General features: G+C 45.0%; 1 protein-coding gene across 1 annotated transcript; it reads left to right on the top strand.

The window, feature by feature from the left end:
• The first annotated feature begins 1,936 nt into the window (after positions 1-1,936).
• On the top strand, positions 1,937-5,327 carry KLF14 (Kruppel like factor 14). The gene has a single exon (XM_036010916.1). The coding sequence runs from the start codon at positions 1,986-1,988 to the stop codon at positions 2,970-2,972; it is 987 nt and encodes a 328-aa protein (XP_035866809.1). The 5' UTR covers positions 1,937-1,985; the 3' UTR covers positions 2,973-5,327.
• The last annotated feature ends 12,015 nt before the right edge of the window (positions 5,328-17,342 follow it).

Genomic DNA, 17,342 nt, shown 5'->3' with positions numbered 1-17,342 from the left:
GGAAAGGGTGGAGAGTGGTTTTGGAGAGGAGTACAAAGGGATTTTAATTTTATCAGAAATGTTAAATAGTCAATTTTAAAAATAGACCTGAAGCAGATTTGGCAAAATGTTAACACTGACCAATTTTATGAGATAGGTAAATGGTGCTTGTGATATCCTGTCTGCATTTTAAAACATCTTTCCATTTTTTTTTCTAAATAACAAAACTAGAAACAGCTAGTAAAGAATTCTGTCTCTGACAGAATTTTAATGGGTAGAATAAGAGTTAACTGTCTAAATTTTTGAAGCAAGCAACTTTACAATAACTGTCTGTTTTAGAATAGAATCTCCACAAAAATCACAAAGCTGACAATATTATAAAACTACTGACATGAATAGATTCTATAGTTATCAGTATAGATCTCAAAATCACACTGAGGGGGAAAAGTAAGTTGCAAAATGATATGTACATTACTGTACCATTTATAAAGAAAATTTAAACACATAAGTATATATGTCTATTTACATGTAAATATACAGGTAATTAAGTAGTAAAAGCACAATAACAAATGCTGGAAGAATACACACATTTTAACACTGATTACTTAGAGAAGTGAGGAGGGAGAAAGGCAAGTAACATTCAACTCTGTCATCTTTAATATAAATAAAAACCTGAGGCAAATATAACAAATGTATCACATTTGATTATTCTAGGAAGGAAATACATAAAGGTGTTATTCTTGATGTGGATGCATTTTTAATTTTGAAAAGAGAAAGCACTGAAAACCACAGACACAATGCACATAATTCAGTATATCAGTGAGGCTTGTGTACATCCAAACCCCTGCTATGAGCATTTTTAAAAATCATCCTGTTTGCTTTTCTAGGTTTGCAATTGTTTAAATATCAAATGAGGAAAAAAATGAAAGCAATAAAGGAATATAAAAATATATATATACCTAGAAAGCCTCCAGAATCACAAAACATCATATGAGCAATTCTATATCATCTGCTGCATTTCCTTATTTTTAATTTTTGTCAAAAGAAAAATAAAAGATGTTGTCTAATTAGAAACGTGACTTTCTATTATCAAAATTGTGGGAGTCCATTTTAATGTGTTTATCTCGCTACTAGTCTATAATTTATATTCCAGCGTGGAAATTTGTTCGCATGCCTGGCACAGGTTAATGCAGTTTAAACATGCATTTTTCTTTCGTTGGTTGAAGAGTTAAATCGTTATTCAAAGGATTTTAAGTTTCAATTTCAACCAGGAGAGAGGAGGATTCTTTGCTTTTTCAAGGCTAAAAATGTTTCTGATTCAAAACGCTATTAATTAATGGATACGTAGTGGATCTATTTAGGGAATTGGTACCGACCCGGGATTAACGGCGGAACTGCTAAATGAGAAAACTTTTTCGATGCAGACTGAGGGAGATTTTTAATTCGGTCTGACAGCGGTGGACAGAAGTGAAATGCAATTCCAGCCCGCTTAACTAACGATCGTCATTATGAATCGAAAGACAGGTCAGGTATTAACATTTTTTTTCCCTTAAAAAAATAAAAAAACTTTCTCGGACTCCGCCGGACACCCAGCTGGCGGAGGACCAGCGGGCGAGGGGGGGCGAAGCCGGCAGGCTGCCCAGAAGTTACGATCGGAGAGTTTTCTCTTTATTAAAATTACCTGGCTCGCCAGCAGAGGCAAGAACGCGAAGACAAGATAATTTCTTAGGCTGTTAACGGGGACTTAGGCCGGCGGGCCGCGCGTTCCGGGGGGTGTCCTGCGGCCCGGGGCGGGTCCCGCCGCCCCCGCGGGCTCCGGTGCGTCAGGGGCGCGTCAAGCGGGGCGGGCTCCGCGCGGGCGGCGGCAGCAGCGGCGGGCGGCTGGCGGCGCGCACCGGGCCTCTTGCTTCTCGCTCCGAGGCTGCGGGACGGACGCTCCCGAGAACTCTCTCGCTCGCGGCCGGCAGCGCTCGGACCGCGCTCGCCGGCGGCCCGGCCGTGCCAGCATGTCAGCCGCCGTGGCGTGTCTGGACTACTTCGCCGCCGAGTGCCTGGTGTCCATGTCCGCGGGCGCCGTGGTTCACCGCCGCCCGCAGGACCCCGAGGGCGCGGGCGGAGCCGCAGGCTCGGAGGTGGGTGCGGCGGCGCCGCCGGAGTCCGCTCTGCCGGGTCCGGGGCCACCGGGGCCCGCGTCGGTCCCCCTGCTTTCCCAGGTCCCCGCCCCCAGCCCTGGCGCGGGCGGCGCCGCGCCCCACCTGCTGGCTGCAAGCGTCTTGGCTGACTTGCGCGGCGGCTCTGGGGAGGGCTTCGGGGAGAACTCGGGGGAAGCTCTGCGCGCTTCGTCCGGCTCCTCCGGCCCCAGCCCGTGCTCCGCGTCCACCCTGCGCTCAGAGCCGGCCCCGGCCTCCAGCGCAGCCGAAGTCTCCAGGCCCGCGCACTCGTCCCGCGCGCTCGAGGTCCCCGGCGCGCCTGCCGCCTCCGGAGCGCCTGCGGTCCCCGGCGGGGTGTCTGGCGTGGCCCCTGGCGTGGGCCCCGCCCCCGCAATGAGTCCAGGTGCCCGTCGGAGGCCGGTCACACCTGCTGCCAAGCGCCATCGCTGCCCCTTCCCGGGCTGCAACAAAGCCTATTACAAGTCGTCGCATCTGAAGTCCCACCAGCGCACCCACACGGGCGAGCGCCCTTTCTCCTGCGACTGGCTCGACTGCGACAAGAAGTTCACGCGCTCCGACGAGCTGGCACGTCACTACAGGACGCACACGGGCGAAAAGCGCTTCTCCTGCCCCCTCTGCCCCAAGCAGTTCTCCCGGAGCGACCACTTGACCAAGCACGCCCGTCGCCACCCAGCCTATCATCCCGACATGATCGAGTACCGGGGGCGTCGTCGCACGCCCCGCGTCCACGCGCAACCCGCCAGCCTGGTGGACAGCTCCGGCTCCGTCCCCGACCAGGCGCCCAGCCTTACCGCCAGCCTGTCTGACAGTCATTGCTGCTAGTCGTCCACCCAAGGACGATCCCCCCAGGCCGTTTTCCCTGCCTTCTCTCTGCCCGTCCCTCTTTCCCAGTGTCGTTAGAACAAGGCACAGACTGGTTCCTGCGCTCTGAGGGTGCGTCCAGGCAGGATTGTTGGACCTTGGGGAGGGACTGGGGACCCGGAAACAGCAGGAATTCTTACGAAACGAATGTCATCCTAAGAGGGGGAGGGTTGCCTCAGGACAGCCCCCAGGAACTGGTGAGAAGGGATGAACCCCGGAACTCCCCAGAGTCCTGAAGATGATCCCTTCCCTGGACGAGGAGGTGTGAAACTGGAATTCTCAGGTGCCTGAGGAGCTCCCAGTCTCAGAGGACTCTGGTGTCTTACCCACCCACCAGGGCGGACCTTGACGAGGGTATCAGGGGCGGCAGTCTTGGAAATGGCCAGGACTGGATTGGTGAGAGGCCTTTGGAAACAGAAATGATTTCTATTTCTGTAAACAGCAATGTTTACTAATTTATTTTTAGTATCTTTTCAACAGGGATCCCAGGTTGATGGGAGGTTGAAGTTCTCCACTCCCCAATAGCCCCAGCTACCTCTGCTAGGAGAGACCATGTAAGAGTCCATGTGGATGTGTGGCTGGGAGATGCTTCTTCTCGCCGTCTGGGGAAGGGTGCGAGTCTGCTCGGCAGGTCCTGTCGCGCGGGGCGGAGCCCTGCGCTTGCGTGGTAGCCTTTCTTCCTGTTTGGATGCCTGCACGGGGAGGGTAACTTCTCGGCTCCCTCTCACAATGAGATGGATTAGAAATGTGGAAACAGCCAGAAAATAAAGGGATGGCCCAGGCGAGTTTCCCCCTTCACCCAGAGGGTGAGCCCAAGTGACTTTGGGTGAGATAGGTCCAAAAACAAGATTCAGGGAAATAGGGCACGTGGTTCCAGCTGCCCACTAAAAGTAATCTCAGGTGTGGTAGATTCTGTTCATGTCTTAAAGGCTAACTAGGGGATGATTTCTTTTGGGATCTGTGCAGTTTTGTTTTAGCAGCAGGTGAGTTGGTGGTTTGAGGAGGGTGAGGCGAGAGTGGCTTCTTCCAAAGATTTGGCTGCCCTGGGTTTGGGGGAAGGAAGAGCCAGGTGAAAGCTATTATCAGATAAAAGGACCCTTCTCCCCAGCCCTTGGAGTCCCTCCAAGTTCCACCCTCAGGACCCCCTCTCCCCTAGTGCAGGACTTGAGCATCAGCAGTATTTATTTTTTTCTATGTGTATCTCCGCTGCTATGGATGAAATTGTCGGCCACTTTGCTTATGTACGTGTGAATGTGTATACATGTGACCTTGTTATTAGAGATGGGGCTAAAAGGCATTTCCTGCTCTGGTAAGGTTCTCCTTGGCCCCCTTGTGAGTATCTTGTAATAGTCCATCAGTCGCGCTTGTGGAGGATGCTGTAATCTCAAAGGACCGCAACAGGCATGTAGTTAAACAAACCGCTTTCCGCTATTTTGCAGATGAAGACACTGAAGCCTAGATAAGCTCAAAGTCACGTGCTAAATTGCTGGCCAAAGCCATGACTAGAACTTAGGTACCCGGCTTTCTAAGTGACTACCCCATGCTCGATTGTCCCACCTGCTTTCTCTCTGGGTCCTTAGTCAAAGGACACCACTTCCCCTTCCTGCTGTCAGAAATCCCCTCGCTCCCTATTCTCTGTCACTTCTGTGTTCCTTCAAATGTTTGGTTCCCACTGATGCCTTTGCCTGTTGTTGTTTAATCTGAAAGCCCTTTTCTTGGCAGGTTGAGTCCATTCCTTCTGTCCGTGTCATGTGGACTCAAAGTGGAAATGAATCTTTGGCACTTTGGGAGAGATTGATTGTATCTGTTGACCTGGTAAATTAATTTTCAATGCCAATTCTATTCTTTCTCTGATTCTGGGCATTCTAGCTTCCTCTAGAGAATGAATGATACGAACCTGACATTGGGACTGTACTAAGTGCTTCTATGCTGAGCGAGGGAAGAGTGCTTGGGGGGGAGGGACCCAAAGGGTACAGCCTGCGACCCTGAACAGGTTCATTGTTTTCTGATGTGAACTAAGTAGGGCAGGTGGGTCTCTCCTTGAGTTACAGATGGGAAGAGGAGTCTGCCAATTGTGGAGGGGTGGGTTTGTGGTGGGAAGAGTCCTCCCTTTGCTTTGTCTCCTCAGCTGGAACTGGATAGGAAGGGCGCTCTGAGCCCCCTTCAGGACTGTGACTTTGCCTTTCGGTAGAAGGTCTACCGTTGGGTAGGCAGACCGATGAAGCTAACAGAAGAGAGACTCCCACTGGCCGTTCTGGATTCGGCTCCAAAAAGCTTGGCTTTTCCGATCATCCATTGATAAATAACTTTTCATTCGCAAGCTCCCAAGTAGTGTCCTTTTTTGGGGTTTTCTGCTTTGGGGACTTATGTCTGGGGATGGCTTCTCACAATGTAAATGCGGGATGTCTGCGGCCATACCACCCTGAACGCACCCAGTCTCACCTAAAGGCGGCGTGTCTTCTAGTGACTCCTCCTTGGGCTCGCACAGATGGAGAGGAAAACCCCCAGAACACTAGAGTGGCCACATAATGAAGGCAAGATTTGTAGGCTGGTCTTTCTTACTCTTGGGTGTTGCTGTTACCCCTTTTAACCCAGCAGCCAGACAGTTCGGGAGGGGCAGATACTAGTGAAGTGCCCTGGAAAGGGTTTCCTAGTTTCCTCAGTGTTTCCATTGCTTCTTTTTGTTAAGCAGATGGAGCTCAGTAAGTGAGTGTACCTGGGGATTGGTTGGGGTCAGCCTGAACCTCTGGGCCATTACCCTACCCCCGCCAACGTGAGTTCTAATGTAGTAATGATCTACTAACAAAATCTATTAATAGCACTCTTCCTGACATCTGGGTTGGAAGCTGGGAATGAATTCCAGGTCATCCCTTGGGTGTGAGAAAATTTGTTCCCCTACCCCTGCTGGGACAGAGTGAAAAGTACAGGCCCTTCCCCTACCCATGGAGACAAGAATCTTCCATTTGTCGTTATTTGCCAGTTCTTCTACAAGTAGGGAACCATACTGGAATATCACTTTTGACCTCTGTCTCTACCTCTCACTTCTCCAAAAGGAAGATTGTGTTCTCTGATGGAGACACAGGAAATTCATTGTGTACACACACACACACACACACACACACACTTAGCTCTCCTCTCTCTTCTGCACCCCATTGCCTGTATCTATACGCATTCCACTCAGATCCAGTTTTCATGTGCACCTGCTGAGGCCCAGGCCTGCCTCCCAGAGGCAGGTGTGAAGAGCACCTCTCTCCACTTTTGGAGCAGCCACGCTCCTTTGAAGCCTTCCAGGTAAGTGTTTTCTTTGTATATTGTGCTTTGGGTGGGTAATCTCAATACCAGGAATTGGGAGGGGAGGGAGAGGCAGTGGAGGAATGGTATTAGAAAGCCCAATTTTGTCCATAGATACAGATTCATCAACAAAATACTGTATGTTGATACTGACTTGACTGATTCCCCTACCTATTACTCAGTTGGTTGAGGACCTAGAGGGGAAATGAATATGATTAATTTTCTCTGTTAAGCCCCAACACATACAAATATGCATTGACTGTTAAATCTTGAGGAAATAGGCACTCTGACTAGAATTATGAAATCAAGATAAGATGTGTGGAGATGGGACATCTGGTATACCAGGACACAGGGCTTTTGTGCTTTAGTGATCTTGAGCCTTTTAGTCCTTTGACCTTTCCAAGTTACAGCATCTTATGGTAGCTAGTGTCCATAGGCAAGTCAATATTTTTTTAGAGGTACTGGATATGGGGCTTTGCAAAAGTAGGCTACATAGACTATTCTGGCTGATCTTGGTTCATATAGATTTAGTTGAGACAGGCCTGCTGCAGAAGAGAAAGATGCTAGTGAATGGAACAATTTGTGCTTTAATCTCAGCCATATTGCAGATGAGGGCTTTTAAGGTGTAATGGCCCAAGTTTCACGTGTACTTCAAAACACAAATTTGGGAGACTCTAGCCCTTACGTTGTGCTGGGGATGAGCAGGTGGCATTACATAATCTCACCCAATTGGTTCCATTTTATCTTCATTTGAATTGCATCCTTTTATAGGGCCAATGAGAGAGCTAGGGGAGGGGCTAAGTTCTTTCGCTGACATGGGGTATCCAGAGTCACCTATTTATATTCCAAGGTGGTGTCAGACATATTGATTATATAAAACCTGCCAGTGGAATTCTGGGGACTCATGTTGTATGTTCAATTACAGAGGAATGGTAGATTTAATCCTAAATAGAAAAAGAGGAATGCAAATGTCTGTTATATTGGGGTTTGGGGTAGAGAGAAGTTATATACTATTACAATCTTCAAAACTAGGAAGGGTATTAAAAAAGAGTGTGGATTCTCCTTTCCCTAGGAATCAGGCCTATTCAGGAAATCAAGTAGCAACCTTATTTGTTCCAAATATATATTTAGATTTTGAAGTCAGAATGGAAGCAGTGGGAAGGTAAAATAAATAAATAAATAAAGGAAGACAGACCAATTAAGTTGGAGGAAGAGGACTTCTTTAGAAGAAAGGTTGTGTTCTTCTTAAAGGACAGAATTGACAATACAAATGGAAAAATAAAATAGACCAGGAGCCAACTAACCTTAAAGGTGGGATTATAAAAGAGAATGGTAGTGTAGTCATTACAAAGAGGACACGTTGAAACCCAAAGAGATAAACAACAGGAGACTGGGAGCACGCTCTCATATAGAAAACAAATGCCCATCTTCACCAGGGACCTCAGATCCAAGGAAGTACCTACTTAAATCTGTATAGAACACAATAGGAAATCATCCCTCTCGCCAATGAGCTAGGTAAACTAGGTGGTTACAGAAAATGTATATGTACCTCCAACATTTCAGCTTAGTCTCAGTGATAGAACCATCATAAATGGGCATACAAAAATGGCTTGGAGGATGTACAGAGTTATGTCTCTAAGGGAAAGCATAAGATAGATGAGACATGTGAAACATATCAGGGTAATTAATCAAATTAACAGGTGTTAGGAAGAAATACTGATCACCTCTACTGGTTCCAAAAAAAGTCCAGATGCTCCTCTACTTACAATGAGGTTACATCCCAGTAAACCCATCATGACTTGAAAATATTATGTCAAAAATACAATAATACTCCCAACTTACCAAACATCAAAACTTAGCCCAGCCTAACTTACATTTTCTTAAGGGGGACACTTAAATTAACCTAGAGTTGGGCAAAATCGTTTAACAAGGCCTATTTTATAATAAAGTGTTGAATCTCATGTAATTTATGTAATTATGGCTTGCTGCCTTCATGCTGGGCAATTATGCTGAGTTTAATTTCAAGAGTAATTGTCTTCCTCTTTTTCTCACCAGAAGCAAGAGACACAGATGGTCATTTTGTAGACATGGGATGCAAAAACACAAAACATAATATCCAAATATGCTGGCAGCACTGTAGATGTAGAGTATCAGTGGTTTACCCTCACGCTCACGTGGCTGACCCAGCCACCACGAGAGAACATTGCACTGCATGTTGCCAGCTCCATTCCATGGTGCCAAAGATCAACAGTCAAAATTCAATGGACAGTTTCTATTTTATATGCATCACTTTTGTATGATCATAAAGTCAAAAAATCATAAACAGAACCATTGTAAGTCTGGGACCATCTGTATTTGTTAAAACTCAACACCAATTTGTGATTTAATTTAAAGCCAGCTTAACAAACTAGTAAAAACACAAAAATTTCATAAATTGACAAACAGTGTCCACCAAAAGCCTGTTACGGTAAACACGAAACTTAATGTTGAAAGATTGCAGGCATTCCTGTTGACCATATGGTAAAATAGAAAGACAGTCTCAACAAACTCCAGGCAGACAGTCACATAAAAATAAAACAAAAACAAAACAAAAAAATAAAATAAGACAAAAACAGAACCCCAAATCCATGTATGCGGTAATGTAAAAGCAAACCTCTACATAATTCAGATGGAAAGGGCAATTATAAAAATTTAGAGCTGAATGAAAACCAAAAGCTCTACATAGCAAAATTTCTGTGATGCAAGCAAATGGTGTTGGGGAAGGAGGTGCAATTTATGGTTGAACTAAGTTTTCAACTCCAGAAGAAAAAGAAAACAAACCAGAAGAAAGCAGAAAGAGGTATTACCACAGACCATGCATTTTCAATAGGGAAAACATTGCCAAGGGAGTGAAAATTCTTAATGATTAAAAAAATGTTAGGTATCACAATGGTTGTGCAAAAACCATTCAAAAGACCATGCAACATAAACAGATATACACTTGTATGTGTGGTTTAAGATTTTGGTGGGAGGGGGCTAGTGATTAGCTGGAAAAGGGTCTAAAAATGTGATAATGAAAAAAGGTTGAAATATACTGCCATAGATGAAAGCAGAAATTAGTGAAACAGAAAAAAAAAAAAAGGAGTTAGCCCAAACTCTTTTTAAAAGCCTAATCAAAATAGATTTCTTTGGCAAATATGATTTAAAAAAAAAACAAGAGAAGGCACACAAAAGTTATCAGGAATAAAAAGGATATAAAATCATAATACATAAGCAGTTCTTTAAACTGTAAGAGAAAAATGCAACTTTATATCACTAGAGTTGAAAGAGATAGGAATAACTTTAAAGAAAAATATAAAATTGCAAAATGGTTTAAGAAGATGTAGAAAATCTGAACTGAAATGGTAGTCAAAGATCTATCCCCAAAAAAGGCTCTAGGTCTAGGCGGTTTTATAGACAAGTTCTTGAAATCTTCAAGAAACAGATAACATTCATCTTTTATAAGTTGTATAAAATCATAAAAAAGATAGAAAATTAACCAATTTATATAGTTAACCTTAATACCAAAATAAGGCAAACAAAAGACAAGGAAAAAATACAGCAATTTTATCTATAAAGATGGTTGCAAAAATCCCAAGTAAAATACTAGAAATGTTCATTCAGCAGCAAATGAGAAGAAGAATTCATCATGATCATGTAAAGTTTATCTCAGGAATGCAAGATTAATTCAGTAGTAGAGCTCTGTTGACATAATTGACTACATTAACCAAAGAAAGGAGAAAATCAATTACTTTCTTATATACCAGCAATCATCAATCAGAAATTGTAATAGACTAAGTGATTACACATAGAGTAGCAATGAATAGCAAAGTAACTGTATAGACAAGACTATAAAACTTTTACCGAATGACATAAAAGAAAATATGACTTAGTAGAGATCAATAATGTGTGTGGATGGTAAAACCCAGTACTATAAAGACATCAGTCCTTTACTCAAATTTATGTATTTAATGAAATGAAAACCATGAAAATCCCCCAAATTTTCCAATAAAACCCCCCAAATTTTTCTCATGAAACTTTTTCAAATATTACAGAAGATTACGGGGCTAGGGGAGAAGCAGGAGGAGAGGGAGGAAGGGAGAATTGCTTTACCAGAGAGCAAAATATTAACAAAGCTATTGTCATTAAAACTGTGTGGCACAGTGCAGAGATAGCCAAAAAGACAAGTGGAATTGGAGAAAAAACTGAGAAATAGACCTGTGAATATAGAAGAATCGGGCATAGGAGAAAGATGGCACCTCACCTCAGTGGGGGAAAGACAGACTGGAAAGAAATGCTGTTGAGACAACTGTTTTTTCACGAGAAAACGAAACAACAAAATAAAACACAGCATTTCTCTCTCAAATTTTTCAGAAAAAAATAAATTCCAGAGAGCGAATACCTCAACATTTTTAAGCTGTAAAGAGTATTAGTCAAAAAAAAAAATTGGGAATTTTTTTCCCAATTTTTTCAGTCTGTCATCACTGGCTGAGGGAGACATTTTTATTTAGGACACAACTATTTTTAAAATAAAAATTTAAAGGTGAAAAAGACCATCAAAACTCTAAAATGTTTCACATCTGAAAATGTAAACAAAATTAAATATCAAGCTACAATCTGAAAAAAAATACTTAACAGGCGGGAGGCTAATATCAAGAATCTATAGAGAACCAAAAACTTAAGAGGTAAGGATTAAAGAGAAAAGTAATCAAATGATAGTAACAGGCAATTTAAAAAAAGAACCAGGACTGAGAGGGAGTGGATATTTACACATACATAATGCTTTTATGAATATCTTCATGTATTGCTGGCATACATTAAAAATTATTTTAAAATATTTTAAAGGAGGGGGAAATGCAGAAAATGAGCAGACGGCAGGGTAGGAAATGCTATACAAAGCAAATGTTAATAAAAGCAAGCAGGTGTGACAAGATTAATGTCAGAGTCAAAATAAAATTCAAACCACTAAACATCGGGGTGGGGGCAAAGGTAGATTATTTTATATGGAGAAAACATAGAGGACACACAGAATCTAAAGTGACTGAGAACCTTTCTGCTCATAGACAGGGTGGGCAAAAGTAGGTTCACAGTTGTGAGTACATGAAACACAGTTTATTGTTGTATTACTATTTATTAATTATAACATTTTCCATACGAACAACTGTAAGCCTACCGTGGCCCCTCCATCCCCCTTGTATTTTGGCTGTGAGTTCGGGAGCTCGAGTGCCTCATCCTGCACTCGGGCTGGGGTCTCTTCGCCCATCCCTCACTAGGAGTTCGGAGACTGATTCCTCTTCTCTCAGCTCATTGCAGGAGGTGGGGGTGGGGTGCCAACAACCATGAAATCACGTGGGAATCTAGCCCATCTAAATTCCCTCAGGAGAACCTGCCCCCCACCTTCCAAGCCCTTCCTCCTTCCTTTCTCCTCCTTCAGAATACTCTCTCTCTTTTTTACAACAGCTCTTGATGAGCCAGAGTTGAACCCAGTGTGCTAGTTCCCCTCCCAAAATATGCCCATTTACTACATGGGAAGAGAAGAGCAACTGTCAGAAGCCTGTGAACATTTTTGGGATCATCCACAGTCAAACCTTGGTTCTCGAATGGCTTGGTTCTTGACCAGTTTGGCTCTTGACCAAGTTGTTCACGGAAAAACATGTTCCAGTGGTCTAACAAAACTTTGGGTCTTGATTCTCCACCCGACGGCCCTTTTATGCTGATACCTGTACGATCAGCCGTGTGTCTCTCAGGTGACAGACCAGGGAGATACAGTTTTTGAACAAATCGCTTCTCCAACAGTTTTCTGGAATGAATTAAGTTCAAGAACCAAGGTTCTGCTGTATGGCTCATGGCATCGTATTCACAAGCTCCCACTCCTGTGCATGACAGAGGGAAAATCTCACTCTGTCAAACTCTCTCCTGGGCTTCCTCCTTGCAAGGGTCTCCCCCTCCTTCCCGCCATGGCCCCTGAGTGCCAAGAGCCGCGGCGTCCTCGTGGTGGCAGAAAGGGAAGCACTCTCGGGGCTGTGTGCTGTGCTGGTCCCTGGGTCCGCACTCATTTCCCACACTGTGCGGCTGTTCTGGGATCGCTCAGGAAGTTGTGCTGTGCCCAGTGAGATGCCGCAGGTCCTGTCTGGTTCTGTGGCTTGCCTTTCTCATGCCCATTGATGGAGCTCATGGTCCTACCTTGGCCTCTCATTGTGAGGTCTCTGCTGAATGTGACTTTCTCATCCCAAACCCAGACCTATCCTGGACCTTGGGTTCCCTCGGCATTTCTAGCCCTCTTACCAAGGTACGAAAAACCTTTGGTTCCCCTCCATGCCACATCAAGGCCACAGGGAACTGTGCACAGAGACAGGTCCATCTACTTAGGCACCTCTCAGCTACTTCAGAATTACCTTCCCAGCGGCACCAGGTTGCCCCAGCGCCATGCTGAACATGGAGTAGAAGAGAAAGACCAGCCCAGAAGTTCCAGATTCTAGCTCAACTTCTCTGGGGTCCCTGATGTTGTGTCCATCCTACCCATTCTGGGTCAGGCCCAAACAATGAGGGAGTTAGTATGTCCCTTCTGACCTTGCCCTTATCCTTGGCCTTTCCACCTGAAAGAACAGGTACTTCCCCTCTCGGTAGGCGGCAACTTCCTACCACCGTCTCCCAGTTTGCTCTGCCCATTGATGAGAGTAAAATGTTTTCTCCAGGCTACATGCTTTGCTCTTACTATTTAAGAATGTTTGGAATTTAGAGCCTCCGTTACTTTCCCAGCGAAGCTTTCGCGATGGTTATTTAGTCCCAGGTTTTCGAAGCTGAACTGGAGTCATTCGTTGCCTTTGCTTTCCTGCCATAGTGATCGTGGTGAACTCTGAGGTGAGCACGTACCTCTGGTCAGAGAGGGCGTAGTCACCCGGAGGAAGATAAGGGAGAGAATCACTTTAATGTTTTCCAGAACGTGTCTCCCTCACACCAATTTCTAGTCTGGTGAAGGATGAAGTTATCAGTCTGAAGGGGGAACTAAAAGCAGGGTATCTTCCCCGCTCTCTAACTAATTAGGTCCCTACAAGAGAACACATTTATCAGATAAAATTAAAACAAAAGGGAACTTTTGCAGACCCCTAGAATTGGGAAAATCCCGAGGAAAAGGAAAGATTACAGTTATTGTTGCTGCAGGCAGGCACAAGAGGATGGCAGAGAGGATATCAGCAGCATTTGTCACCCTGCTTGTCCCCAAGGAGTTCTAGGTGCATTCACTCCATCCAGGGAGGGACAGCAACTCAGTCAATGGGTTCCAGCAGGGGTCAGTAATACATTGGACTGAAGTGCATCCAGCAGCCCAGAGGTGGTGCTAGAGGTTTTCCCTCTAGGGCTGTGTGCCCTCATGGCTTTTACCTGTAAGAACCAGGTCTCAAGGGCCAGGATGTAGACGTCAACAAACATTTATTGAGCATTTACAGTGTGTCAGGCACTGTTACTGGCACTTGGGATATATAAGTGAATAAAACAAAGACCCCTGCCCTTATGATTTTATACTCCAGCAGAAGAGATATAGAACATACTAAGCAAATTACACAGCATGTTAGGTAGCAGAAGATGGAATTAATTAGAAGTAGAACAGGCTCAGTGGGATCCGGAGTGCTGGGCAGGAGTACGGGTTACAATGAGGTCATAAGTAGGGCAATCTGGATCGGCTTCATTGTGCAATAAGATATGAAAAAAAAGCTTGAAGGAGATGAGGAAGTTAGCCAGGCGATGTGTGGGGGGAAAGTGTTCAGGCAGAGGGAACAAACAGCTAGAGAAACAACCCTAGTAGATGAGATCAAGAAACAAAAAGGAGACCACCATAGCTGGAGCAGAATTATGATCAAAGGGAAGGGGGTTTGCCAGATTACGTGGACCTCATAGGCCGTTATAATGACGTTGGTTCTTACCTGGATAAAATGCAGAGTCGTTGAGGATTTTGAGCAGAAGCATGATAGGATCTGCCTTATGTTTAAAAGTTCTGACTGCTATGTTTGGGGGGTTTAAACAAGAAGCTATGTTAGGAGGTAGTTTTATTCGCGTAGGTAAGAGGTGATGGTGGCTTGGACCAGACTGATGGTAGAGGAGGTGGTGAGAAGGGTTGGCTCCGGGGAGTGAGAGAACGAGAAGAATCAGAGTGACTCAGAGCTCTTTGCCCTGAGCAGCTGGGAGGATGGAGTTGGCATCAGTTCCATAAGGGAGAGACAAGGAAGGCTATCAGTGGGGGCAGGTGTGCAGGGGAAGATCAAGTGTCCAATTCTGGACACGTTGAGTTTCAGATACATGTTAGACATCCCAGCAGAACATTTGAACGGGCAATGAAATGGGTCTTGAGTTTGGGAGAGAGGTCTGGGCTAGAGATACAAAATGCAGGAGTTAAGAGCACATTTAAAGCTCTAAGTCTGAATCAGATCCACGAGAGAGTGACTGGAGAGGACGAAGAGAAGAAGGGCCAGTGGTCCTTGGGACACTCTGGCATGAAGGACTGAGGGAACTGAGGAGGAACCAGAAAAGGAGACTGAGAAGGTGTGGCTAAGTAAGGCAGGAAGAAAACGAAGAGGGGGATGTCCTAAAAGCCTAGCTAGGAAGTATCCAAAAAGGAGTGGTCCACTTTGTCAGACGCTCATGCTAAGCCAAGTAGGATGAGGGCTAGAAAGATGGCCGTTAGCGCTAGCCACTCAGTGGTCATTGCTGCCGTGGATAAGAGCAGTCGTGGTGGAGTGACATGGTGGTTTTACGTAAATGCCAAATTGCAATGGAGTTAGGAAGAACAGTAAGGAAGAACCTGGAGGCCATAAGTATTGGGCATTATTTTGGGATATTTGTCTGCAAATGGGAGCAAAAAAAAAAAAAAGGAGGAGGGGAGAAGGAGGAGAAAGAGAAAGAAACAGGGAAGGAAATTTGTAGGGAAAAAACAGGGTCAAGAAAAGGGATTGTTTTCTTTTAAGATGGTGGAGGCATGGACCAGCCTGTTTATCTGCTTGTGAAAATGTCCCAAGAGGGAGTAAAAAGATGCTAATTGCAAGACAGAGATGTGAGAGAACCTCAGGAGTGAGATTCTCGAGGGGGCAAGGGCAGTAGCATCTCGTGCAGAAGAAGAGATGGACTTTCAGCTAGGAGTATGGCTGTTTCATCTTGAAGCAGCTGGAGACTCAGGCCTCTTCCCCTTTAAGGTCTGCTCCACATCAGAATGACCCCTTAGTTACTGAATTACTAGTACCAAACCTATGATGGGGCATTTGCTTCCCTGATGGAGTTCTAGGTTGGGCAGTGAAAGAGAAACACTCAGTAAGAGTTCTGAGGTATCAAATTCTGAGTTTCAAATCACAAATATCTTTTTCCTTGGATTGCTAAGATCTCATAATTTTTCATCCCAGCACCATTTTTAAGGCTGAATGGGGCATTTCTATCTCCTTTATAACTAGAATGACTGAGACAAATAGGGTCTCCTCATCCATTTTGGTGACACGTGGATCATTAGCTATATACTGATGTCCTTGCAACAGGCAATCTTGTCTTGCTGCCCCAGGGGCCCCGCACACGTGTTCAGCCCGAGCCAGGTAGTTTTGTTCTGGAGTCCTAGAAAACAGACCCCCTTCCCCTCTCCCCAGCTATTTACACAGCTAACACAAACACTTTTCTCAGACAGCCATCTGCTTAACGGATTTGGGGTCACAGACAATGTCGCAGTGATATTCCCTGGAATATTTATGAGATTCTTCCTTAGCTGTTCACTGTAGGTGTTTTAGGTCTAGGATGAAAGGGTAGCAGCATCTACGCTTTGTATTTGGTGGAGACATCAAGCACTTCCCTGACTAAGGAGTCAACCTTCCTGATATTGCCCAGAATATCAAATTCGGTTGAGCAAGAGCTGAAAGTTGCTTTTCTCCAGGGCTATAATTAGGAGCTTGCAGTGGCAATATACACGGCCAGAAGTCCAGAGACAACTATTTTTTGTGTGCCAGAGCTCTAGTAGGCACATTATCTAACAAGCCTCAAGGGACAGGAGCCAGTCAGAGTAATGGGGACTTCAAGCCCAGAATGACAGTACTTTTCCTGTGTACTGACTTTAGTCCTTCTACTTCTTGGGTTCCCTACTTGAGGAGGTCCCAAGGTAGAAGGCTGATGGGTGACTAAGCCCATAAACTGGAATGAGATGCTGGTAACTAATCATGTTGACAATGCGCTGATTCTCCTTCTTGGAAGAAGGCACCTTCAGGGAGAAATCCATGTGACAAAAGACTTTTAATGCTCAGAAATCAGAAAGGAACTGAGACCCTGGAGCTTGGATATGTGCAAATACCTCTAAACTGGCTCTAGATAAGAATGCCATTGATACAGTCCTGCAAGAATTCTAAGGGAGAAGGGAACACTGAGAAAAAGGTCTTGCCATATCATAAAGTGGTACAAGCTGGGAGAATTCAAGCAACCATAGTTAACAAGCTGAGAGTGTGCTGTTTAGCATCACAAGCAAAGGGGATGCTGCTGGTTAGAGTGGACGGAGAGCTAAAGGAAAGCACTGGCTGTATCAATGGCAGCAAATAAGATGGTAGATGTTATATGTGAGACAAGTTAAAGACCCACACAACAGTCTCTATGAGTCACCTGTGGCCAATCTTTTTTAAGAGGACATGAGGGAGAATTAAGGCGATACATGGTAGGAAAACTGACCTCTGCTGAAGGCTATGAGGCATCGTTGATGGCTTTTCCTTCAGAGCCACAAGGCAGCCGACATGGCCACGTCATTTAGGGTCCTAGCAAGAAACAGATGGCACTCAAATTGGGTAAATAGAGGGGAGCTTAAAGAAGGCACTCTCTTCCAAAGCGTGAGTGGGGATGAAGCAAGGCATATTTCAGTGTCCTGCAGCTAGTCGCTGGGGGTGCCATTACCACCCTGGACTTGATGGAGCAAGGAGAGGGGCTTAGCAACAGGTTTTCCAGCACCCGGAGGGGGAGCCATGTGGAGAGGATGACAAGCGCCACATTCTTTAGTTAAGGGATGAAGCCAGCTGG

This window comes from Phyllostomus discolor, chromosome 10, assembly GCF_004126475.2.
Source record: "Phyllostomus discolor isolate MPI-MPIP mPhyDis1 chromosome 10, mPhyDis1.pri.v3, whole genome shotgun sequence".
In the NCBI taxonomy this organism is placed as follows: domain Eukaryota; kingdom Metazoa; phylum Chordata; class Mammalia; order Chiroptera; family Phyllostomidae; genus Phyllostomus; species Phyllostomus discolor.
Note: the sequence above shows the minus strand (reverse complement) of the source record. Positions and strands in the feature narration are given on the sequence as shown.

Bases quoted from the DNA above. Each gene is read 5' to 3' on its own strand.
- KLF14 (XM_036010916.1), top strand. From the start codon at position 1,986: ATGTCAGCCGCCGTGGCGTGTCTGGACTACTTCGCCGCCGAGTGCCTG.